Genomic DNA, 24825 nt, shown 5'->3' on the forward strand with positions numbered 1-24825 from the left:
CCAATTTTGATACAAGTGGGCAGTGAACATGAAAAATTACATTTTTTACACAAAAATGCAGTTCTGGCTCAAAATTTTTCATTTTGAGAAGGTATGAAGGAGAAAAAGCACCCCAAAATCTGTGCCCCAATTTCTCCCGAGTACGGCAATGCCTCACATGTGACCAAAAAATACCAGTTGGGTGCATGGCAGGACTCAAAAGGGAAGGAGTGATTTTTGGATTTTGCAGCTCAGATTCTGGTGGAATTTTGGTGGGTGCTATGTCGCATTAGCAAGACCCCCCAAGCACCAATACAGTGGAACCCCCCCACAAGTGACCCCATTTTGCAAACTACACCCCTCAGGGAATTCATCTAGGGGTATAGTGTACATTTAAAACCCCCAGGGGTTTCACCAATTTTGATACAAGTGGGCAGTGAAAAAGAAAAATTACATTTTTTACACAAAAATGCAGTTCTGGCTCAAAATTTTTCATTTTCAGAAGGTATGAAGGAGAAAAAGCACCCCAAAATCTGTGCCCCAATTTCTCCCGAGTACGGCAATGCCTCACATGTGACCAAAAAATACCAGTTGGGTGCATGGCAGGACTCAGAAGGGAAGGAGTTATTTTTGGATTTTGCAGCACAGATTCTGGTGGAATGAATGGTGGGTGCTATGTTGCACCAATACAGTGGAACCCCCCCACAAGTCACCCCATTTTGCAAACTACACCCCTCAGGGAATTCATCTAGGGGTATAGTGTACATTTCAAACCCCCAGGGGTTTCACCAATTTTGATACAAGTGGGCAGTGAAAATGAAAAATTACATTTTTTTACACAAAAATGCAGTTCTGGCTCAAAATTTTTCATTTTCAGAAGGTATGAAGGAGAAAAAGTACCCCAAAATCTGTGCCCCAATTTCTCCCGAGTACGGCAATGCCTCACATGTGACCAAAAAATACCAGTTGGGTGCATGGCAGGACTCAGAAGGGAAGGAGTGATTTTTGGATTTTGCAGCACAGATTCTGGTGGAATGAATGGTGGGTGCTATGTTGCACCAATACAGTGGAACCCCCCCACAAGTCACCCCATTTTGCAAACAACACCCCTCAGGGAATTCATCTAGGGGTATAGTGTACATTTCAAACCCCCAGGGGTTTCACCAATTTTGATACAAGTGGGCAGTGAAAATGAAAAATTACATTTTTTTACACAAAAATGCAGTTCTGGCTCAAAATTTTTCATTTTCACAAGGAATGAAGGAGACAAAGCACCCCAAAATCTGTGCCCCAATTTCTCCCGAGTACGGCAATGCCTCATGTGTGACCAAAAAGTGGCAGGACTCAGAAGGGAAGGAGTGATATTTGGATTTTGCAGCACAAATTCTGGTGGAATGATGGTGGGTGCTATGTCGCATTAGCAAGACCCCCAAAGCACCAATACAGTGGAACCCCCCCACAAGTGACCCCATTTTGCAAACTACACCCCTCAGGGAATTCATCTAGGGGTATAGTGTACATTTCAAACCCCCAGGGGTTTCACCAATTTTGATACAAGTGGGCAGTGAACATGAAAAATTACATTTTTTTACACAAAAATGCAGTTCTGGCTCAAAATTTTTAATTTTCACAAGGAATGAAGGAGACAAAGCACCCCAAAATCTGTGCCCCAATTTCTCCCGAGTACGGCAATGCCTCACATGTGACCAAAAAATACCAGTTGGGTGCATGGCAGGACTCAGAAGGGAAGGAGTGATTTTTGGATTTTGCGGCTCAGATTCTGGTGGAATGAATGGTGGGTGCTATGTGGCATTAGCAAGACCCCCGAAGCACGGTGAAATTATGAACCTAATATTCCATAGATGTGTGGTATATTTTAAAACACTCCTTTATACATAGGCCGGGTTTGTCGGGGCAAGTGTCACACTGGAAAATAGTTTGCTTTCTTATTCCCTTTTTATAGCAAACTTTGCACCTTTTTTGTGTCCTGCCCTTTTTTCCAGTGGAGGGGATTTCATCAGGAAAATGCTGCCCTGGTACAATACGGGGGCCAGTACTAGAAGTACTGGGGCCCTCTGCCTGCTGGTTCCCAAATATTAGGCCCTTTATGACTTCCTCTTGAAAGTGCATAAATGTCCCCCTCTGGCCGGTAGAACGGAATAGCACGTAAGCGTTATACAGTGCCATCTGGATGATATACACGGCCACCTTCTTGTACCAGATTTTTGTTTTCCGCAGGGCACTGTACGGCTTCAGTACCTGATCTGAAAGATCCACTCCGCCCATGTACCTATTGTAATCCAGGATACAATTAGGTTTGGAGGTGTGGGTACTGGTACCTCGTACAGGGACGGAGGTGGTACTGTCTCCGTGAATTGTTGTCAGTATAAGGACATCCCTCTTGTCCTTATATTTGACCAACAACATATTTTCGTTGCATATTCCCCTGCTTTCACCCCTTCTCATTACTTGGGCAATGTGCGTTTTTGGGAGGCCTCTTTGGTTCTTGCGCACAGTACCGCAAGCTGCTGTACCTCTTGAACCAAGGGCCTTAAACAGGGGGATGCTGGTGTAAAAGTTATCCACATAGAGGTGATGACCTTTATCCAGGAAGGGGTGCACTAAATCCCAGACAATTTTCCCACTAACACCTACGAGGGAGGGGGGGCATTCTGGCGGTTCAATTCTTGAATCCTTCCCTTCATAAACCCTAAACCAGTGGGTGTACCCTGAGGTGCTTTCACACAGTTTATACATTTTTATGCCATACCTTGCCCTCTTACTGGGAAGGTACTGGCGGAATTTAACCCTTCCTTTAAAATGTATAAGGGACTCGTCGATACAAATAAATTTTTCAGGGATGTACACCTCTTCAAATTTGGCACTGAAATGATCAATGACCGGCCTGACTTTGAATAGCCGGTCAAAGGTGGGATCATCTCTGGGTGGGCACTGTGCATTATCGGTGTAATGTATAAATTTAAGAATTGTCTCAAATCGAGTCCGGGTCATGGCCATACGGTAAAATGGAGTACTGTACAGAACATCTGTACTCCAATATTGCCTAATTTCTGGCTTTTTTACTATGCCCATATGAAACACCAGACCCCAAAACGTCATCATCTCTACTGCATCTACAGGGGTCCACCTAGCAAATGATGACGTGGGGTTTTGAGCAATAAACTGCTGGGCATATAAATTAGTTTGGTCCACCATTAAATTTACAAAATCATCAGAGAAAAATAATTTGAAAAAGTCAATTTCTCTGAGACCTGTGGAATCAAATTGGATTCCTGGCATGGCCAAAAACTCAGGAACCTGGGGCTCAAAATTGTCTGGTGGTGGGGTCCATACGAGATCAATTGTTGGGGGGGGGGTCTCAGCTGCTCTACGGGGGCGTCTTTGAGGGGGTCCCTCATCATCAGAGGAGGAAGAGGAGCTTAAGGCGAATCCTTCAAATTCCCCGCTTGCATCACTGGCTGTGTCAGAGTCAGAAGCAAGCAGGGCATATGCCTCCTCCGCTGAATACATTCTTCTGGATGACTGTGATGACATTTGGGAGGACATTTGGGAGGACATTTGGGATGCCATTTTTATTTTTGTGTTACTGGTAGTGAAATGTTTCAACACGTGTATAGTGTAGGGGGGGGGGTACAAACTTTATTTCAACCCGGGGGATATGTAGTGTGTATGTAGTGCAGAAAAAAAAAAAATACTTTATACCAATAAAAAAAAAAAAAAAAATGAAGGGGTTAAAAATAAAAAATTGAAGGGGTTAAAAAAAAAAAAAAAAAAAAGGTCCTGCGTCAAAAATTGAGCACAGATGTTGGTCAGTAACGTCTGTCACTGAACAGCGCTCAAAGGCAACAGGAATTTGATCAAAAAAAAAATAAAATAGATCAACCCTGTGCCGAAAAAGATGATCAGTGATGTACGTCACTGATCAGCGCACAGCGGCCACAGGACACCCACAAAATCACAGTGTGTGTAAAAAAAAAATTAAAAAAAGACCCCACAGCACACACACAAAAAAAAAAAGGTGATCAGTGATGCGACACTGATTACCAGTGAGGTGCAGCAGGTGCACAACCTTTGGTGCAACTGACAGGTATATATAAAAAAAAAAAAACCTCTGTACCCCCAAAAAAGTTGCTGATCATCTCAGATATAGTGATCAGCACAAAAGGCGGGGGCAGCAGACACAAAATTTAGCACTCTCTATCACTCTCTGTCACTATCTCTCTCTATCTCTCTATCTCTCACTATCTATCACTCTATGACACTGCAGCAGCAGCACTGACAGTTATATCTATATATAAAAAAAAACCTGCGCCCCCAAAAAGTTGCTGATCAGTTAATTTATACTGATCAGCACAAAAGGAGGGGGCAGCAGTCAGTTATATAAAATATATATAGCACAATCTGTCACTATCTCTCTCTATCTCTCTCTCTCTCTATCTCTCTCTATCTCTCTATAACTATCACACTGCAGCAGCACAAAATATAGCACTCTGTCACTAGGCCTCTCTATCTATCTCTCTCTCTCTATCTCTCTCTCTCTATCTCTCTCTCTCTATCTATAACTATATCACACTGCAGCAGCACAAAATATAGCACTCTCTGACACTATCTCTCTCTCTATCTCTCTCTCTCTATCTCTCTATAACTATCACACTGCAGCAGCACAAAATATAGCACTCTGTCACTAGGCCTCTCTATCTATCTCTCTCTCTCTATCTCTCTCTCTCTATCTATAACTATATCACACTGCAGCAGCACAAAATATAGCACTCTCTGACACTATCTCTCTCTCTATCTCTCTCTATCTCTCTCTATCTCTCTCTATCTCTCTATCTCTCTCTATCTCTCTATCTATCTCTCTATCTAGCTAGTACACTGCAGCAGCACAATTTCACAGGAAGGCACAAGTAGCAACAGGATCCAGGAAGCAGTGATGAAGCAGCGATCAGGTAAGTATGGAGCAAGTATGGAGCAAGGTTCTGGTCAGTATGGCGGCAGGGGGGTACGGTGACCGCACTGCACGCTATTCCAGACCGGAATGGCGTCTGCAGTGCAGTCACCGTTAGTTTAAATCCCCCTCCTTGGCTGTGATTGGTCCGTCGGTCCGACGGACCAATCACGGCCTTTGGGGGCGGGCGGGGTGAGGTGGGGTGACACCAGTGTCACCCTTACACCCCGCGGTGATTGGTGCTGTACTTTACAGCACCAATCACCTCTGATCCCGTGTCACCGGCGAACGTTATTCGCCGGTGACACAGGAAAACGCTGTAATTGGCTGTTCACACTGAACAGCCAATCACAGCGATCGCCGACGGGGGGGCGGCATCGCAGCCCCCCCTGGGCATGCACGGACATGTCTGCTGTCAGGGACAGGTGACAGTTTAAATCCATGACGTACATTTACGCCATGTGTCGGGAAGTGCTTCCCGACCATGACGTAAATGTACGTCAAATGTCGGGAAGGGGTTAATATTTTTTTTTATATTGTACTAGATAATATTGGAGTTGTTGCTATGACGAGCCCATGTTGTGTGTGGCTGTTACTCCACCCTTTGATGTTCTGTTTGTTGGAACGGACGTTTGAAAACCAGAAACACGTGTTGCTAATAATAAAGTTCCGGTTCTGTGTTCTTCTCCCCCAGGTGATAGAGATGTGTCTGGACTGCCAGAAGCTGTCAGTCCTGATGCAGTGCTTCGATATCACACCAGTGAATGCAGAGAAAATCCTCATCTTCACAAAGAGCGACGAAGAGGCTGAATTGGTGCACAAAGTGAGGGTTACTTACTGGTCTCCCAGTGTCTGCCATTATACAGGGCAGGTGTAGGCATACTAGTGGCTCTATAGCTGGGGTAGCCAACCCTAGTCCTCGAGAGCTACCAACAGTGCATGTTTTGCTGGTCTCCTCACAGAATCACAAGTGAGCTAATTAGCTCCATCTGTGTATCTTTTAAAATGTGTCAGTGATTAATGAGTGCAACTGTGCAGCAGCTAGGTTGTCTGGAAAATGTGCACTGTTGGTAGCTCTCGAGGGCTAAGGTTGGCTACCACTGCTCTATAGCAATGGTGGAACTACAAGCCCCAATATGTTAGGATCGGCTTGGCCCATATAAACAGATGTTAAGCATTTCAAACAGACCAATGATAGCAGGCATTGGGATAACGGACACAACTGCCTACACCCCTGTACTGTTTACATGGGGCTGTGGCATATAAACCACTGCTTGGTCTCATCCAATAGAAAATTCACACATTCTTTGACATGTAATTTAGATTTACACTTTATTTTTTTTTAAAGCATGCATTAAGTGATCCCAATTGCCCAGCACAGCGGCACATGCTGGCGCTATATAAATAAATATTAGTTAGCAGCCATCTACTGATGGGGATACTGGGTGGGAAACTTTTGCAGGAATGTGCGAGTTCTAAAACAGACGACTTAACACATTGATGAGTCCTAATTTCTTCATTTATCCTCATTGCAGGCGGTTAAGACCAGCGCCATCTACTGTTTGTTGCTACACCGGAGTCTAGCGCACAATATCAACCACATTTTGGAGCATTGGAATAAGATTAGTAGCCCTGGGACAGTCGTGGCCTTGGGTGAGCAATTGACAGCTGAGATGACTTTTATTTACTTTCTCTTCTCATTTGCATTTGAGTACTAGATAGATCGCTCTATATATCAGTGGGAAACAAACACTCTGGGTGCAGGGTCAGACAATGGTGTATTCACTCTTCTAGCACATTAGGGGGTCATTTGTCCAGAAATGACCAGCACTCCCGCTTACAACGCATTTCAAATGTTAATGCTTTAGCAAGGAATAACAGAACAAGTGCTCATGATACAGGTACACAGGGATAGGTTATTGATCATGTCGATGTGACACAGGCAGTGTCCTTAATGGAGGCTAGTAGGAACACACCAGACTGACAATTAGGTTTAAAAAGCTGCGTTGTCTTAACATAAGGGAGGCGCGAAGTTCCTGTCAGGTCCTTTTACTTGTTGTTTGGATTCACATCATTTGTTGAAGCCTTTGAATATTCTATAAGGTTCTTATATACTGTCACACTTGCAATATAAAGGTTCCTGTGTCCTGTCACACCTGGTATATAAAGATTCCTTTGTACTATCACATCTGGCCTATATAGGTTCCTGTGTCCTGTCACACTTGGAATATAAATGTTCCTTTGTCCTGTCACACCTGGTATATAAAGGTACCTGTGTCCGGTCACACCTGGTATATAGAGGTTCCTGTGTCCTGTCACACCTGGTATATAAATGTTCCTGTGTCCTGTCACACCGGGCCTTTAAAGGTTCCTGTGTCCTTTCACACCTGGTACATAAAGGTTCCGGTGTCCTGTCACACCTGGTACATAAAGGTTCCTGTGTCCTGTCACACCTGGTATATAAAGGTTCCTTTGTACTATCACATCTGGCCTATATAGGTTCCTGTGTCCTGTCACACTTGGAATATAAATGTTCCTGTGTCCTTTCACACCTGGTATATAAAGGTTCCTTTGTCCTTTCACACCTGGTATATAAAGGTTCCTGTGTCCTTTCACACCTGGTATATAAAGGTTCCTGTGTCCTTTCACACCTGGTATATAAAGGTTCCTGTGTCCTTTCACACCTGGTATATAAAGGTTCCTGTGTCCTGTCACACCTGGTATATAAAGGTTCCTGTGTCCTGTCACACCTGGTATATAAAGGTTCCTTTGTACTATCACATCTGGCCTATATAGGTTCCTGTGTCCTGTCACACTTGGAATATAAATGTTCCTGTGTCCTTTCACACCTGGTATATAAAGGTTCCTTTGTCCTTTCACACCTGGTATATAAAGGTTCCTGTGTCCTTTCACACCTGGTATATAAAGGTTCCTGTGTCCTTTCACACCTGGTATATAAAGGTTCCTGTGTCCTTTCACACCTGGTATATAAAGGTTCCTGTGTCCTGTCACACCTGGTATATAAAGGTTCCTGTGTCCTGTCACACCTGGTATATAAAGGTTCCTGTGTCCTTTCACACCTGGTATATAAAGGTTCCTGTGTCCTGCCACACCTGGTATATAAAGGTTCCTGTGTCCTGTCACACCTGGTACATAAAGGTTCCTGTGTCCTGTCACACCTGGTATATAAAGGTTCCTGTGTCCTGTCACACCTGGTACATAAAGGTTCCTGTGTCCTGTCACACCTGGTATATAAAGGTTCCTGTGTCCTGCCACACCTGGTATATAAAGGTTCCTGTGTCCTTTCACACCTGGTACATAAAGGTTCCTGTGTCCTTTCACACCTGGTATATAAAGGTTCCTGTGTCCTGTCACACCTGGCGATATGACATTGCCTTGCACTCCTGGTGCTAATATCCATTCTGCTTCTATTTGCAGTGGTCACAGATGACTACACCCCCATTATGGAGATCACTGACGCCACCTGTATCATCCACTTTAGTTTTCCAGAAAATGTCGGTGTATTAAGTCGGCGTCTATTTTCTTTGCTGGATTACGTTCAGAGTAAAATCAATAAGGTAAAAACTAACCTCTCCATTAGTTTATTCTTTAAATTTGTCTTTTATGTGAGATTTGTTAATGATGGTGTGTAGACCCTAGACCAGGCGTAGGCAACCTGTGGTTTTCCAGCATGCCATGCCACAGTTTTAGCACTCCCTAATAGCAAAACTGTGGCAAGGCATTCTGGGACCTGTAGTTTCACAACAGCTGGAGATCAATGGGTCGCCTACGCCTGCACTTGACAATATGGAGTATAATATCGTTAACGTTATCGTACATATCGATTTGCAAATATTGCATAGGGTGTACCCAGCTCAACCGGACATAAAAACGCAAAGTTAAAATAGGTGAAGTCATGGAGGGTTGTCCTGAGGCCCGCAAGCCAGCCATGGTCTTATCCTCTGAGCATCTGCTTAACAATTCAAGAAGATCAACGGAACTTGTGCTGTAGTAAGTCATCAAAACAGCAGGTAAGTGGCAGCAGTAGACCTCCGCAGGGTAGCCCTGAAAAGCAGCAAGAAGTAAGGGATACCTAGATCAGCACCACGGACAGCAGCACCATAGAGTGACTTTGGTTGGAGTTCAGCACCACGGACTGCAGCAACACGGAATGACTAGCAACTTCAGCAACTAGATTAACACAAAAACCAGTTTGGGACCTCCAGTGGTCTGTCAAATGGAGAGCACAGTGTAGGGTCAACAGTGTAGGACCAGGAAACACAAGGGTACAGGCCCGGGTTAGGCAATCCAGGGCCATGTGACGCCAGGTAGTAACCAAAGCACAGTGAGCCTCAATGCAGGAGGAAGGGTGACGTCTCGACATAAACACTCCCAGCGCAACAGAGGATTTACAACTTCAGGAAAAAAGCAGAACCGGAGCCTTAGGATCAATGATCAGGATAGTTGAGTTGGAGAGCTGTAGGACTTGTGTCTTGCACCATGCCCGCCCAGGCCTCAACCTTCATTTTTAGTAAGTATGTAATCAGTAAGCAAGGTTAGACCACGTCAGTAAGAGGGAGCTACATGTGCTTCATTAGCACTGATGCCACATCCACATTCTGCTCTTATAGTAATTTTGTCTTTAATAACTGATCCTGTGAGAACTTCTTACACCCACTATACACATTGTGCACCGCTTAGTGTGAGAATATGGATGTGCCCTCATACATCATTGCTGCAGTCCTACCAAACAGCCCCTCTCAGCGTTTCAGGTCCTGTGAGATCTTTTCAGGTGACTTTTTTTTTTTTTCCTAAAAAATGTTTTAGTCGCAACGCAATGTGACTAGGGGGTTTATTCTAGTTCATTCTTTCTGACAAAATCCTTCTTAGATGGACAAAACCATGTGCACTGCGGGTCGGGCAGACGTAACTTGTGCAGAGAGAATTAGATTTGGGTGGGGATTTTCTTCAAAGTGAGCTCTATATTGCAGTGTAAAATCATGCAGTCAGTATTTTCCCTGCACAGAAACAAAAAAACTCACCCAAATCTAATTCTCTCTGCACATGTTACATCTGCCCCCCTGCAGTGCACATGGTTTTGTCCATCTAAGAAGGATTTTGTCAGAAAGAATGAACTAGAATAAACCCCTAGGATGCACTAGAAGACTCTGCTGAACACTTTGATATGTGACACGTATATTACTGTATCTGCACGTGACTGAGTCTCTGAATCTACACACGGAGTGCTACGATGCAGTGGCTGCTGCATTTTTCTATGTACGATTGCTACATATAGAGACTCAGTGGCTCAAAGATATAAAAGTGTCATGGATTACATTAATCAGCACAGTCCCTGGGCATCCCAATAGCATTGCAGTGCGACTGAATCATTTTTCTAGGCTAGCTGAGTAACACAGGACTTCACTCATGCCAGGCTTCTCCCGCTGTGAGTCAGAGTTCTGAATCCCTCCTGGTCAAAGCATTGAGAAAAATAAAAATAGTCTTTACACCAAGGCACCAGGTTAATACACCAAATGCCGTTCGTGTGGATTTGGTGTGGAATAACCCTACATCACCAGAGTCATTGTTCACCTGTGATCACTTCATTTAACTGGTCGGCTTCTCCAGGACCTTCCCGAGAATCTAGTATTCTAGGTAACTGGTGTTTTGGAGCCTTGTACGCAGTAGACAGATCAGAGATGTATTTCAGGAATACAGATACTTGGGCCACACCGTACACAGACCCAGCTGTAAGAGTGTTGTTTGGAAATCCTCTGTTCCTTCTAAGCATCCGTACTGATTTTTACTCTCTTCCACATTCAGGTGTCCATGGATAAAGAGGAGCACTCGAGGGCCCGGTCTGTGCTGCTGATGACAGAGAAGCACGCTTGCCACGCGGTGGATGTGCTGAATTTTCTACAACAGACACAGGCCACAATCCCGCCAGAACTCCTACTCCTTACCCAGAGGATCTTACAGGCCAGGGAAGACCTGAAGTCACAGCGGCAGCTTTGTAATTATCTTAAGACTCTGGGGTACTGCACGTAAGTGAAGATCACAGGGCGCTGCTGCTCTCTTGGCAACAGGCTCCATTGCAGTTCCAGTTTACTAAGATGGGAGTTCTATTGCAGACGGGACGTTGCCCATAGCGACCAATCCAATTCTACTGATTTATTTAGCACCTCCTAGAGGATAATAGATGTAATCTGATTGGTTTCTATGGACAACATCCCATCTTCAACAGAACTCCCATCTTAGTAAATTTACACCGTAGAATCTGACACCCTGCGTGTCTGTAAAAATATATATAAAAAAAAACCACAATGGAAATGTATATGAAAGCGATCTGGCCTGAAAAATGTGCATTGTGGGTAAATTACCAGCAATATGTTGAGCGTCTCATTTTGCCAAGAACTCTATTTGTATGCAGACACAACCGCAAACAGGATATAGACACGACGGATATAATTTGAATCAGCAGGTGCTGCTTGTGCGTCTTTACACAGTGATGTGAATACATTTCATTTTTGGAGGGAAAATTCACACAAAGACGCACTGCATGCTTACGGCTAGAAGGGCTGTTTAACATTACTGCAGCAATGGTGATAGAGGACACATCTGTGTTATTAGCTTTAACTTTTACGCACTAGACCAGTGTCCCCCCCCCCCCCCCCCCCGTCCCCCCCTGTGCCGTGACACACTAGTGTGCCTTGAGCTGTTCTCCCCCAGATCTAGAGATGCCCAAACCAGTTTACAGCCACCACCAATCCAACTGTTATGTACTAATCTCTTCTTTTCATGTAAATGGCCAATGTATTTTATTTTAGTTACCTGTGTGGACCAGCGTGGTTGTTTTTTTTTTTTTGTTTTTTTTTATATGGGGGCCAATAGGTTTGTATTTTTTCCTGTGGGGGCCAATGTGTGTTTGCCCTGTGGGGATCTCATGGTGTGCCTTGGCGGATTTTAAAATCCTATTTAGTGTGCCGCAAGGTAAAAAAGGTTGAAAATCACTGCACTAGACTGTTTACTAAGATGTGTATGCTACTTCACCTGTGATGTTGCTATGGGCAACCAATCAGAATCTACTTCTTTATTTAGCACCCTCTAGAAGATAGTAGACGGGACCTGATTTAGCAACATCACATGTGTAGTAGAATACACATCTTAGTAAATTTCCCCCTTTGTGTTTTGGATTGCACAGTATTGATCTTGTATATGTTTCGCAGTAAGTGCTGTAACTGTCATAGGAGTCGGTCACGTTCTGTATTGTTCTGCCAGCAGCTATCATGTTATACTGTACTCCGCTGGTATGATCCTGATAAATCATTCTTACTCTCCAAGTATAAATCTATATTACCACAGATCCGCCGGATGACACTCACCCCAATGCCAAGCTAATGAGTCTCTTTTACAAATTTTGTTCAAATTGTCCAAAATTATTTTGATTGTTAATGTACGGTTTATTTATTCCTATGTTTTCATCTGTCAAGCCAAGACAAATTCTCCTGTCCCAATCGGCATCAGATTAATCCTGCTGTGGATCTTCACAGTGGAGCATCCCCCATTCCAGAGACCAGTCAGTACATAGACGTAAGTTATTCCTCACTCTGTGACTTCAGCTGGGGTTCCTTACGTCTCCATCATTTCCACTAGTGGGCGCTGCGCAGCCGTTACAGTGATTTTTCATTTCTCCCGCAGGTTCTCCCGCTCTGTATTGTGGATGCAACTCGATTCTTTGGACGTATAGTAACTAACAGCGATCCCTATAATAAACTGAGAGCTGAACTCTGGGATTATTACAAGTCTCCTCTTAATCCATCGCCGAAGCAAGAGGTGGCATGCAAACAGTTGTATGCGTTTGAAGACGATGCCACTTATCACCGGTACCTCGCCACTCTCCTGTATTTAGGATTCTGGCATATGGCTGCGTTCCGCTGACCTCACATCTCACTTAAGCCATACACACATACTGTACCTTGCACCCGAAGCCACGCTCTAAATCTTTGCTGACTCACAGAAATGACTGGGGACAGATATAGCAGTGTAACATTGTAGTATGTTCTAAAATGTATTCATTATAAGCTGAGAATGAAAGCGGAATGTTCGGAAGATCCTCATGGCAAATATTGTGCACGGTGGTTGTACTCAGCAATTCCTCTCTCACTTCTTCTCCGCAGGGTCCTAGTGTTGTCTACAAATACGGTGGACAGCATCATGCATGCGCATGTGTGGTACATCGATAATGGAAAGGTGGACGAGGTGCTCGGGAATCGCCTGCTACCGCTCCCCCCCGCATTCCACGCGCTACCACCGCAGTGCAGGGAGTTCATTTTGTGTAGAGTGAAGCCCATTGATAATGAGGACCGGTGGGATCCTAAGGTGAGTGATCTCAGAAAAATATATATAATCTATAAGATAAAGGTACAGCGCTAGTTCCTGCTTCGGGGCAAGTGATAATGACAGGTACAGCGCTAGTTCCAGCTTCTGGGCAAGTGATAATGACAGGTACAGCGCTAGTTTCTGTTTCTGGGCAAGTGCTAATGACAGGTACAGCGCTAGTTCCAGCTTCTGGGCAAGTGATAATGACAGGTACAGCGCTAGTTCCAGCTTCTGGGCAAGTGATAATGACAGGTACAGCGCTAGTTTCTGTTTCTGGGCAAGTGCTAATGACAGGTACAGCGCTAGTTCCTGCTTCTGGGCAAGTGATAATGACAGGTACAGCGCTAGTTTCTGTTTCTGGGCAAGTGCTAATGACAGGTACAGCGCTAGTTCCTGCTTCTGGGCAAGTGATAATGACAGGTACAGCGCTAGTTCCAGCTTCTGGGCAAGTGATAATGACAGGTACAGCGCTAGTTCCTGCTTCTGGGCAAGTGATAATGACAGCTACAGCGCTAGTTCCTGCTTCTGGGCAAGGGATAATTACCGGTACAGCGCTATTTATTTTTATTTTTTTTATATGGGGGCCAATAGGTTTGTATTTTTTCCTGTGGGGGCCAATGTGTGTTTGCCCTGTGGTGATCTCATGGTGTGCCTTGGCGGATTTTAAAATCCTATTTAGTGTGCCGCAAGGTAAAAAAGGTTGAAAATCACTGCACTAGACTGTTTACTAAGATGTGTATTCTACTTTACCTGTGATGTTGCAGTGGGCAACCAATCAGAATCTACTTATTTATTTAGCAAGTGATAATGACAGGTACAGCGCTAGTTCCTGCATCGGGGCAAGTGATGACAGGTACAGCGCTAGTTCCGGCTTCGGTGCAAGTGATAATGACAGGTACAGCGCTAGTTCCTGCTTCGGGGCAGGTGATAATGACAGGTACAGCGCTAGTTCCTGCTTCTGGGCAAGTGATAATGACAGGTACAGCGCTAGTGCCTGCTTCTGGGCAAGTGATAATGACAGGTACAGCGCTAGTTCCGGCTTCTGGGCAAGTGATAATGACAGGTACAGCGCTAGTTCCTGCTTCTGGGTAAGTGATAATGACAGGTACAGCGCTAGTTCCTGCTTCGGGACAAGTGATATGACAGGTACAGCGCTAGTTCCTGCTTCTGGGCAAGTGATAATGACAGGTACAGCGTTAGTTCCTGCTTCTGGGCAAGTGGTAATGACAGGTACAGCGCTAGTTCCTGCTTCGGGGCAAGTGATAATGACAGGTACAGCGCTAGTTCCTGCTTCTGGGCAAGTGATAATGACAGGTACAGCGCTAGTTCCTGCTTCGGGGCAAGTGATAATGACAGGTACAGCGCTAGTTCCTGCTTCGGGGCAAGTGATAATGACAGGTACAGCGCTAGTTCCTGGTTCGGGGCAAGTGATAATGACAGGTACAGCGCTAGTTCCTGCTTCAGGGCAAGTGATAATGACAGGTACAGCGCTAGTTCCTGCTTCTGGGCAAGTGATAATGACAGGTACAGCGCTAGTTCCTGGTTCGGGGCAAGTGATAATGACAGGTACAGCGCTAGTTCCTGCTTCTGGACAAGTGATACTGACAGGTACAGCGCTAGTTCCTGCTTCTGGGCAAGTGATAATGACAGGTACAGCGCTAGTGCCTGCTTTTGGGCAAGTGATAATGACAGGCACAGCGCTAGTTCCTGCATTGGGGCAAGTGATAATGACAGGCACAGCGCTAGTTCCTGCATCGGGGCAAGTGATAATTACAGGTACAGCGCTAGTTCCTGCATCGGGGCAAGTTATAATTACAGGTACAACGCTAGTTCCTGCTTCGGGGCAAGTGATAATGACAGGTACAGCGCTAGTTCCTGCATCGGGGCAAGTTATAATTACAGGTACAACGCTAGTTCCTGCATCGGGGCAAGTGATGACAGGTACAGCGCTAGTTCCGGCTTCGGTGCAAGTGATAATGACAGGTACAGTGCTAGTTCCTGCTTCGGGGCAGGTGATAATGACAGGTACAGCGCTAGTGCCTGCTTCTGGGCAAGTGATAATGACAGGTACAGCGCTAGTTCCGGCTTCTGGGCAAGTGATAATGACAGGTACAGCGCTAGTTCCTGCTTCTGGACAAGTGATACTGACAGGTACAGCGCTAGTTCCTGCTTCTGGACAAGTGATAATGACAGCTACAGCGCTAGTTCCTGCATCGGGGCAAGTGATAATGACAGGTACAGCGCTAGTTCCTGCTTCGGGGCAAGTGATAATGACAGGTACAGTGCTAGTTCCTGCATCGGGGCAAGTGATAATGACAGGTACAGCGCTAGTTCCTGCTTCTGGGCAAGTGATAATGACAGGTACAGCGCTAGTTCCTGCTTCGGGGCAAGTGATAATGACAGGTACAGCGCTAGTTCCTGCTTCTGGGCAAGTGATAATGACAGGTACAGTGCTAGTTCCAGCTTCTGGGCAGGTGATAATGACAGGTACAGCGCTAGTTCCTGCTTCTGGGCAAGTGATAATGACAGCTACAGTGCTAGTTCCTGCCGCTGGGCAAGGGATAATTACCGGTACAGCGCTATTTATTTTTATTTTTTTTATATGGGGGCCAATAGGTTTGTATTTTTTCCTGTGGGGGCCAATGTGTGTTTGCCCTGTGGTGATCTCATGGTGTGCCTTGGCGGATTTTAAAATCCTATTTAGTGTGCCGCAAGGTAAAAAAGGTTGAAAATCACTGCACTAGACTGTTTACTAAGATGTGTATTCTACTTCACCTGTGATGTTGCAGTGGGCAACCAATCAGAATCTACTTATTTATTTAGCAAGTGATAATGACAGGTACAGCGCTAGTTCCTGCATCGGGGCAAGTGATGACAGGTACAGCGCTAGTTCCGGCTTCGGTGCAAGTGATAATGACAGGTACAGTGCTAGTTCCTGCTTCGGGGCAGGTGATAATGACAGGTACAGCGCTAGTGCCTGCTTCTGGGCAAGTGATAATGACAGGTACAGCGCTAGTTCCGGCTTCTGGGCAAGTGATAATGACAGGTACAGCGCTAGTTCCTGCTTCTGGACAAGTGATACGGACAGGTACAGCGCTAGTTCCTGCTTCTGGACAAGTGATACTGACAGGTACAGCGCTAGTTCCTGCTTCTGGACAAGTGATACTGACAGGTATAGCGCTAGTTCCTGCTTCTGGACAAGTGATACTGACAGGTACAGCGCTAGTTCCTGCTTCTGGGTAAGTGATAATGACAGGTACAGCGCTAGTTCCTGCTTCGGGACAAGTGATAATGACAGGTACAGCGCTAGTTCCTGCTTCTGGACAAGTGATACTGACAGGTACAGCGCTAGTTCCTGCTTCTGGACAAGTGATACTGACAGGTACAGCGCTAGTTCCTGCTTCTGGGCAAGGGATAATGACAGGTACAGCGCTAGTTCCAGCTTCTGGGCAAGGGATAATGACAGGTACAGCGCTAGTTCCTGCTTCTGGGCAAGGGATAATGACAGGTACAGCGCTAGTTCCTGCTTCTGGGCAAGTGATAATGACAGGTACAGCGCTAGTTCCTGCTTCGGTGCAAGTGATAATGACAGGTACAGCGCTAGTTCCTGCTTCTGGGCAAGGGATAATGACAGGTACAGCGCTAGTTCCTGCTTCTGGGCAAGTGATAATGACAGGTACAGCGCTAGTTCCTGCTTCGGTGCAAGTAATAATGACAGGTACAGCGCTAGTTCCTGCTTCTGGACAAGTGATACTGACAGGTACAGCGCTAGTTCCTGCTTCTGGGCAAGGGATAATGACAGGTACAGCGCTAGTTCCAGCTTCTGGGCAAGGGATAATGACAGGTACAGCGCTAGTTCCTGCTTCTGGGCAAGGGATAATGACAGGTACAGCGCTAGTTCCTGCTTCTGGGCAAGTGATAATGACAGGTACAGCGCTAGTGCCTGCTTTTGGGCAAGTGATAATGACAGGCACAGCGCTAGTTCCTGCATTGGGGCAAGTGATAATGACAGGCACAGCGCTAGTTCCTGCATCGGGGCAAGTGATAATTACAGGTACAGCGCTAGTTCCTGCATCGGGGCAAGTTATAATTACAGGTGCAGCGCTAGTTCCTGCTTCGGGGCAAGTGATAATGACAGGTACAGCGCTAGTTCCTGCATCGGGGCAAGTGATAATGACAGGTACAGCGCTAGTTCCTGCTTCTGGGCAAGTGATAATGACAGGTACAGCGCTAGTTCCTGCTTCTGGGCAAGTGATAATGACAGGTACAGCGCTAGTTCCTGCTTCGGGGCAAGTGATAATGACAGGTACAGCGCTAGTTCCTGCTTCGGGGCAAGTGATAATGACAGGTACAGCGCTAGTTCCGGCTTCTGGGCAAGGGATAATGACAGGTACAGTGCTAGTTCCGGCTTCTGGGCAAGTGATAATGACAGGTACAGTGCTAGTTCCTGCTTCTGGGCAAGTGATAATGACAGGTACAGCGCTAGTTCCTGCTTCGGTGCAAGTGATAATGACAGGTACAGCGCTAGTTCCTGCTTTGGGGCAAGTGATAATGACAGGTACAGCGCTAGTTCCAGCTTCTGGGCAAGTGATAATGACAGGTACAGCGCTAGTTCCTGCTTCTGGGCAAGTGATAATGACAGCTACAGCGCTAGTTCCTGCTTCTGGGCAAGTGATAATGACAGGTACAGCGCTAGTTCCTGCTTCTGGGCAAGTGATAATGACAGGTACAGCGCTAGTTCCTGCTTCTGGGCAAGTGATAATGACAGGTACAGCGCTAGTTCCTGCTTCGGGGCAAGTGATAATGACAGGTACAGCGCTAGTTCCTGCTTCGGGGCAAGTGATAATGACAGGTACAGCGCTAGTTCCTGCTTCGGGGCAAGTGATAATGACAGGTACAGCGCTAGTTCCGGCTTCTGGGCAAGGGATAATGACAGGTACAGCGCTAGTTCCGGCTTCTGGGCAAGTGATAATGACAGGTACAGCGCTAGTTCCTGCTTCGGGGCAAGTGATAATGACAGGTACAGTGCTAGTTCCTGCTTCTGGGCAAGTGATAATGACAGGTACAGCGCTAGTTCCAGCTTCTGGGCAAGTGATAATGACAGGTACAGTGCTAGTTCCTGCTTCTGGGCAAGTGATAATGACAGGTACAGCGCTAGTTCCTGCTTCGGTGCAAGTGATAATGACAGGTACAGCGCTAGTTCCTGCTTCGGCGCAAGTGATAATGACAGGTACAGCGCTAGTTCCTGCTTCGGCGCAAGTGATAATGACAGGTACAGCGCTAGTTCCGGCTTCTGGGCAAGTGATAATGACAGGTACAGCGCTAGTTCCGGCTTCTGGGCAAGTGATAATGACAGGTACAGCGCGAGTTCCTGCTTCTGGGCAAGTGATAATGACCGGTACAGCGCTAGTTCCTGCTTCTGGGCAAGTGATAATGACAGGTACAGCGCTAGTTCCTTCTTCTGGGCTAGTGATAATGACAGCTACAGCGCTAGTTCCTGCTTCTGGGCAAGTGATAATGACAGCTACAGCGCTAGTTCCTGCTTCTGGGCAAGTGATAATGACAGCTACAGCGCTAGTTCCTGCTTCTGGGCAAGTGATAATGACAGCTACAGCGCTAGTTCCTGCTTCTGGGCAAGTAATAATGACAGGTACAGCGCTAGTTCCGGCTTCTGGGCAAGTGATAATGACAGCTACAGCGCTAGTTCCTGCTTCTGGGCAAGTGACAATGACAGGTACAGCGCTAGTTCCTGCTTCTGGGCAAGTAATAATGACAGGTACAGCGCTAGTTCCGGCTTCTGGGCAAGTGATAATGACAGGTACAGCGCTAGTTCCGGCTTCTGGGCAAGTGATAATGACAGGTACAGCGCTAGTTCCGGCTTCTGGGCAAGTGATAATGACAGGTACAGCGCTAGTTCCTGCTTCTGGGCAAGTGATAATGACAGGTACAGCGCTAGTTCCGGCTTCTGGGCAAGTGATAATGACAGGTACAGCGCTAGTTCCGGCTTCTGGGCAAGTGATAATGACAGGTACAGCGCTAGTTCCGGCTTCTGGGCAAGTGATAATGACAGGTACAGCGCTAGTTCCTGCTTCTGGGCAAGTGATAATGACAGGTACAGCGCTAGTTCCTGCTTCTGGGCAAGTGATAATGACAGGTACAGCGCTAGTTCCTGCATCGGGGCAAGTGATAATGACAGGTAAGTCATGATTTAGGAGATGCTTCGCCATGAAAAGGAAATGTTGGGGTAAATGTAACCCGTAAGATACCTGTGCAGGTATGATGTGTTTTTCTTCTCCTATTAATAGGTTATCAGGGTTATTAGCAGGATTATGAAAGGAAAACAACACAAAGCGAAAGTAGTTCTCATTCTGGGAAACACTTACTGGCTGGACCCCATGGTAAGATGATGGAGATGATGCTACGTGTCTGTGTAACCTGTATGTGTAGTGTGCTGGGGACTCTACCTGTTGGGTTAGACCATGTTTTAGCTCTCCAGCTGTGGAGCTATAAAGCCCCAGCAGAACTAGCCAGCTCATGCTGGGACTTGTAGTACTCTGCAGCTGGAAAGCCACGGTATACCTTATCCTCTTTGGAATGCATCTATTCTATTCCCACATACAGACAAATGCGGGGTCTGACTGACATGTCCCCCTCTCTTCAGGTGCAGGTGAGCACTCTGTCCAGCTTACCTACCTCCTTGTATGAGCTTAATGTCCGGCAGGAGATCCTATCTACAGGCCTGGGGACGGCTAACCCCGAACATGTACGCCAATTGCACGCATTGCTGGAACCAGGCGGAAGGGCAGCTGAAGTCAGGTTTGTGTCCGATTAGAACCTGCAGTATTTCCCGGATACAGTGTTCCTCCTCAGTCCCAGTCTGTGTGGCCTATCTCTGGAGTCCAATAATTCACAGGTAGCAAGCAACATTGGGATCCACCAAACTAAAATCTGCTGGCTCAAGTAACGTTAGTCACATGACGAAGTTTATTTACACGTCAGTAGAATTCCTGCAGTATTTCCCGGATACAGTGTTCCTCCTCAGTCCCAGTCTGTGTGGCCTATCTCTGGAGTCCAATAATTCACAGGTAGCAAGCAACATTGGGATCCACCAAACTAAAATCTGCTGGCTCAAGTAACGTTAGTCACATGACGAAGTTTATTTACACGTCAGTAGAATTCGCCGGCCTTTCTCATTAGGCCTCACCCACTGGGCAATGCTTTTGATGTCCATGTATTGACATTGATGCAAGAACGTAGCAGTTGGACCATGAATCTCTAGCAGTCGCCCCACATTCTTGCCACAGAGATATGCATCCACTTCTGTCCGGTTCTGTTACATCTCTTCACTGGCTCAGCCTTCATTAGGGGAACATTTTGGTGGTGTAGACCACAGTGGCCAATATCATGCCGTGTGATGCTTCTCTGTGCTAACATTTAGGCCCTTATTCTGATCTGATCGCAGTACAAGTTTGTTCTCAAAATGGGCAAAACCATGATGCACTGCAGGTGGGGCAGATGTAACCTGCGCAGAGAGAGTTAGATTTGGGTGGGGTGTGTTGAAACTGAAATCTAAATTGCGTGTAAAAATAATGCAGCCAGTATTTACCCTGCACAGAAACAAAATAACTCACCCAAATCTAACTCTCTATACATGTTACATTTGCCCCACCTGCAGTGCACATGGTTTTTCCCATTTTGAGAACAAATTTGTACTGCGAACAGATCTGAATAAGGGCCTTAGTGTGTCCTTGCTGCTAAACTACTGCGGGGATAGGTCGTAGCTATGTCTCTCCTGTTTTATCTGCGGGTCTGTATAGGTGCAGGAATGTGGTGGCTCGATACCTCTCTTGGAAAAGTGGCCTAGGATATGTTAACCACCGAAATCCACAAAAATTGGTGGATTTGCGTTTCTTACCCTCCCATTAACAGCCGCCATGCTGAGATCGTTCCATATCACCTGAAAGTGTTGTTCTCAAGAGAAAGATACAGAAATGTTCATCTTTACATCTTGCCCCATTTAAGTCCCTGCTTTCATTTGACTTGTTCTATTAACAGGACATCAGTTGAACAAGTGACGAGCTTGGCTCGGAATACTGATGACCACTGTGATACCGTTCCCCCTCGCCTGGATGCTACAGAGTCTGGTGAGCAACTTTCCGAGTGACTCTCCTGGGATGCGCTCCCAGGCTATGTGGCCAGCTACTGGGATGCGCTCCCAGGCTATGTGACCAGCTCCTGGGATGCGCTTCCAGGCTATGTGGCCAGCTACTGGGATGCGCTTCCAGACTATGTGGCCAGCTCTTGGGATGCGCTCCCAGACTATGTGGCCAGCTCCTGGGATGCGCTCCCAGACTATGTGGCCAGCTCCTGGGATGCGCTCCCAGGCTATGTGACCAGCTCCTGGGATGCGCTCCCAGGCTATGTGGCCAGCTCCTGGGGATGGTAGGCTTGGTGTGTGTATGTATGCTGTGTGTGGTACACTATCCAATACTAACACTTTGATCTCTGCATAGATAAACAAGATTATATACGTGATGATGCAGAACCTCCAGTGACAGTGTCTTCTCCAAGGTGGGTCAATATATCATTTTAGAGAATTTTTTTTTTTTTTTTAAATAACCATACAGCTCCGTCCCGTGTCCCACTAGCCAGCGCCATTCCATTTCAGCCTGCCTCTACTGGTTTGTTACTCTCTTAGGCCTAACTATGACACTAAAAAGAAAAAGATTAAGCAGCGCTAATAAAATAAAAAATGCGGATTGGTTTGAACCATCACAATGTTTTTATTAATACACTACTAAAATGATTGTTATGTGGCCAGCAAACACATTAAATAAAAACAATTTCAATAACCAGAGTTGATTCGTTTTGGAAACCAACGTGTACCAGTACACCTTGAGGCACCGGTAGACTGTGTAATGCTATAACCCACTACCTGCTTATGCCTGGAAACAAACATAAGTGTATTCCAACTTGTGCGGTTATAATGAGTCTTCTTCCCCCAGATGCCCGCAAGAGGACCTCTGTCTGTGGGTCCGCTTGTCTAGGGTCCCGTAGGGGCTACCCCCATAGCTTTCGCTATGATACATGGGGTAGTGTGGGACTCGACAAACTGAAGTGTCACTGCTCATAGTCTGAAAGGCTAATCCTCCGTAGTAGTAGTTAGGGTATACACCCAGACACGAGTTCAGACCCGCGCTGTTCATACGGTGCTAGAGCGCACTGGTTCAAGTCCATCAGCAGAAAAGGCGCATATGCAGTACCTAGGTCACATTACACCCCCCCTATTACATACATCGGGGGCCAATTTGGTTGTGGTATTTCACGGTGTAAGCTAGTGACACTGCCATTTTCTGACCTACTATTGCCTCAGGTTTCAGAGGCATCGGATTTGTCTATAGGCAGTTATACCAGTATGTGTGTCCTGCCTGTCCTTCCTGATAGACTCCGCGTTCTATGCATCCAGAGTTCTCCCTTGGTACCGGAAAAAGAAGGCTCCTCCTATGGTGCTTTTTTCAGGTACAGTTAAAAGGGGCAACTTACACCAAATGAGGGTTGAGCTCTTCGCCCTACATAGCTTACACATTCCTCCAACTCCGGAGCATTGCAGGAGGTGTTCTCTCAATCAGGGTTATCGATCGCACAGCAATATTCTGTGCCTGGTTTCTGGCGACTCCTTTGCTACCAGACCAGGCCATATGAATACAAGGACACAGCTGTGGCCTATACATAACTAAATAGGCGAGCGCAGTTGTGTTGCACTGTGAGAGGGTGTTGGTTGAATGCTCCTCACCACGGGTGCCAGTCTCTGGGGGTGGAGAGCAGTCACCTTGGACATCAGTTCCAGGGTCTTCGGACTTCATGTGAAGCCCTCCTGTCAAGCTATGTGCTGGAACTCAGATTGGTGGGTTATGCCTTGCTTCAGGTACAACACCTTTCTTCAAGGTCCATTCAGGTTCAATCCGACAACGTCAGGGCCTCTGCCTTGATAAAAAAAAACAGGGCTGCCCACGCAGTCGCGCTGCCATGAAGGGGGTGAGACTGGTTCTGCTTTGCACCCAAATCCACCAACACGCCATTTGGGCCTCCTTCATACCCAGCATGAATAATTGTGGGGCCGACTTTCTGAGTTGACGAGATGTACGCCAGGGAGAATGGTGTCTCCAGTCTTAAATGCTTGGTGAGATGGTGGAGTCACCCTCAAGTAGAACTGATGGCATCTCGTCGCAATCACCAGTTGTCCCCGTACTTCCCATGAAAGCTAGATCCGGCTGTGGAGGGGGTGGACACCCTGTCGGCTCTCTGGCATTACCAGTTTGTCTACCTTCTTTTCCTGTTGCCCCGTGTGCTTCAACACATACGGAGGGAGAAATTCATGGTTCTCATGATTGTTTTGGACTGGTCTCGCCGGTCTTGGTGCACCTATCTGATGCTTCTCAACCGGGGACCTTTTGTCTTTCCAGACTTAAGACATCTTCATTTGAAGGAGTAGCTGCTGAGAGGTCCATCTTGAGGCATGCGGGACTCCCCGCTGCGGTTATCCCACCTATGATACAGGCCAGAAAAGAGGTTACCTCAGACTACTACCGCCCCTGGCGTGCTAATTTGCAAGTTGGTCTTGCTTCTGGGTTTGCATCTTGGATCTTTGAAGATTCAGGTCTCTCCGCTGTCCATCTTCATTCAGAAGAAGTTGGCTCTGTTACCAGAGGTGCAAATGTTTTTCCAGGGAGTGTTGCGGTTGCAACCCCCTTTCCGTCAGCTGAAGGCCCCGTGGGATTTGGATTTGGTGTTCGGATTTTTGCAATCCTCGGTTTTTGAGCCTTTGGAGGATGTGGACCTCAAGTATCTCACTTGGTAAACGTTCTCCTGCTGGCCTTCGCTTTGGCCAGGCATGTCTCTGAGTTGGAGGCTCTTTCCGGTCACCCCCTTTTTGGTTTTTCAAATGGACCATGCAGAGCTCCGTTCCAGCCTCTCTCTTCTGCCTAGGATAATTTTGGTTTTCCATATCAACCAGCCGCTTGTGGTACCGGCGTTATTGGATGATGCTCCTAACGCAAAGTCTCTGTATGGAGTCTTAGCTCTGCATTTCTGTTGCTCGAACAGCCTCCGTCAAAGTCTGATGTTTTGTTGTCACGTATGATCTTGGGAGGCATGGCTGGCTGGCGTCTAAGCAGACTTTGGTCCGATGGCTTCGTCTTGCTATCCGGCAGATTTGTGTCGCCAATGCTCGGCCTCCTCCTGTTTCTAGCTCAGCACATTCTACGTGCTCTGTGGGACCCTTGGGGTAGTTGCCTGAGGGGTTTCTATTCAGCAGCTCTGTCGAGCTGCCAATTGGTCGGGTCATCAGACCTTTGTCCGGTTCTACCGGTTTGACGCATTTGCGGCTCCAGCTTCTCAGTTTGGACGCTCAATGTTAAGGGGGTCTCAGTGCATTCCCGCCCGTGTTGGGAGCTCTGGGACTTCCCCACTGTTACTCCAGTGACACCTAGTGGATGAAG

At 46.6% G+C, this 24825-nt stretch overlaps 1 protein-coding gene across 8 annotated transcripts in view; it reads left to right on the plus strand.

The window, feature by feature from the left end:
* Positions 1-24825, plus strand: part of TDRD12 (tudor domain containing 12) — a 122161-nt gene that overhangs the window by 86736 nt on the left and 10600 nt on the right. For 6 of the 8 annotated variants that reach the window (XM_083145850.1, XM_083145851.1, XM_083145852.1 and 3 more), the window contains 11 exons: positions 5643-5771; positions 6484-6601; positions 8387-8526; positions 10772-10992; positions 12439-12538; positions 12647-12831; positions 13126-13327; positions 19633-19725; positions 19989-20143; positions 21383-21471; positions 21841-21898. In XM_083145850.1, the coding sequence (XP_083001976.1) occupies positions 5643-5771; positions 6484-6601; positions 8387-8526; positions 10772-10992; positions 12439-12538; positions 12647-12831; positions 13126-13327; positions 19633-19725; positions 19989-20143; positions 21383-21471; positions 21841-21898 (1490 nt within the window). The remainder of the gene's footprint in view (positions 1-5642; positions 5772-6483; positions 6602-8386; positions 8527-10771; positions 10993-12438; positions 12539-12646; positions 12832-13125; positions 13328-19632; positions 19726-19988; positions 20144-21382; positions 21472-21840; positions 21899-24825) is intronic. The other 2 variants (XM_083145855.1, XM_083145854.1) reach the window with 2 other exon arrangements.

The sequence above is a fragment of the Crinia signifera genome, chromosome 6, assembly GCF_055691185.1.
Source record: "Crinia signifera chromosome 6, ASM5569118v1, whole genome shotgun sequence".
NCBI classification, from domain to species: Eukaryota; Metazoa; Chordata; class Amphibia; order Anura; family Myobatrachidae; genus Crinia; species Crinia signifera.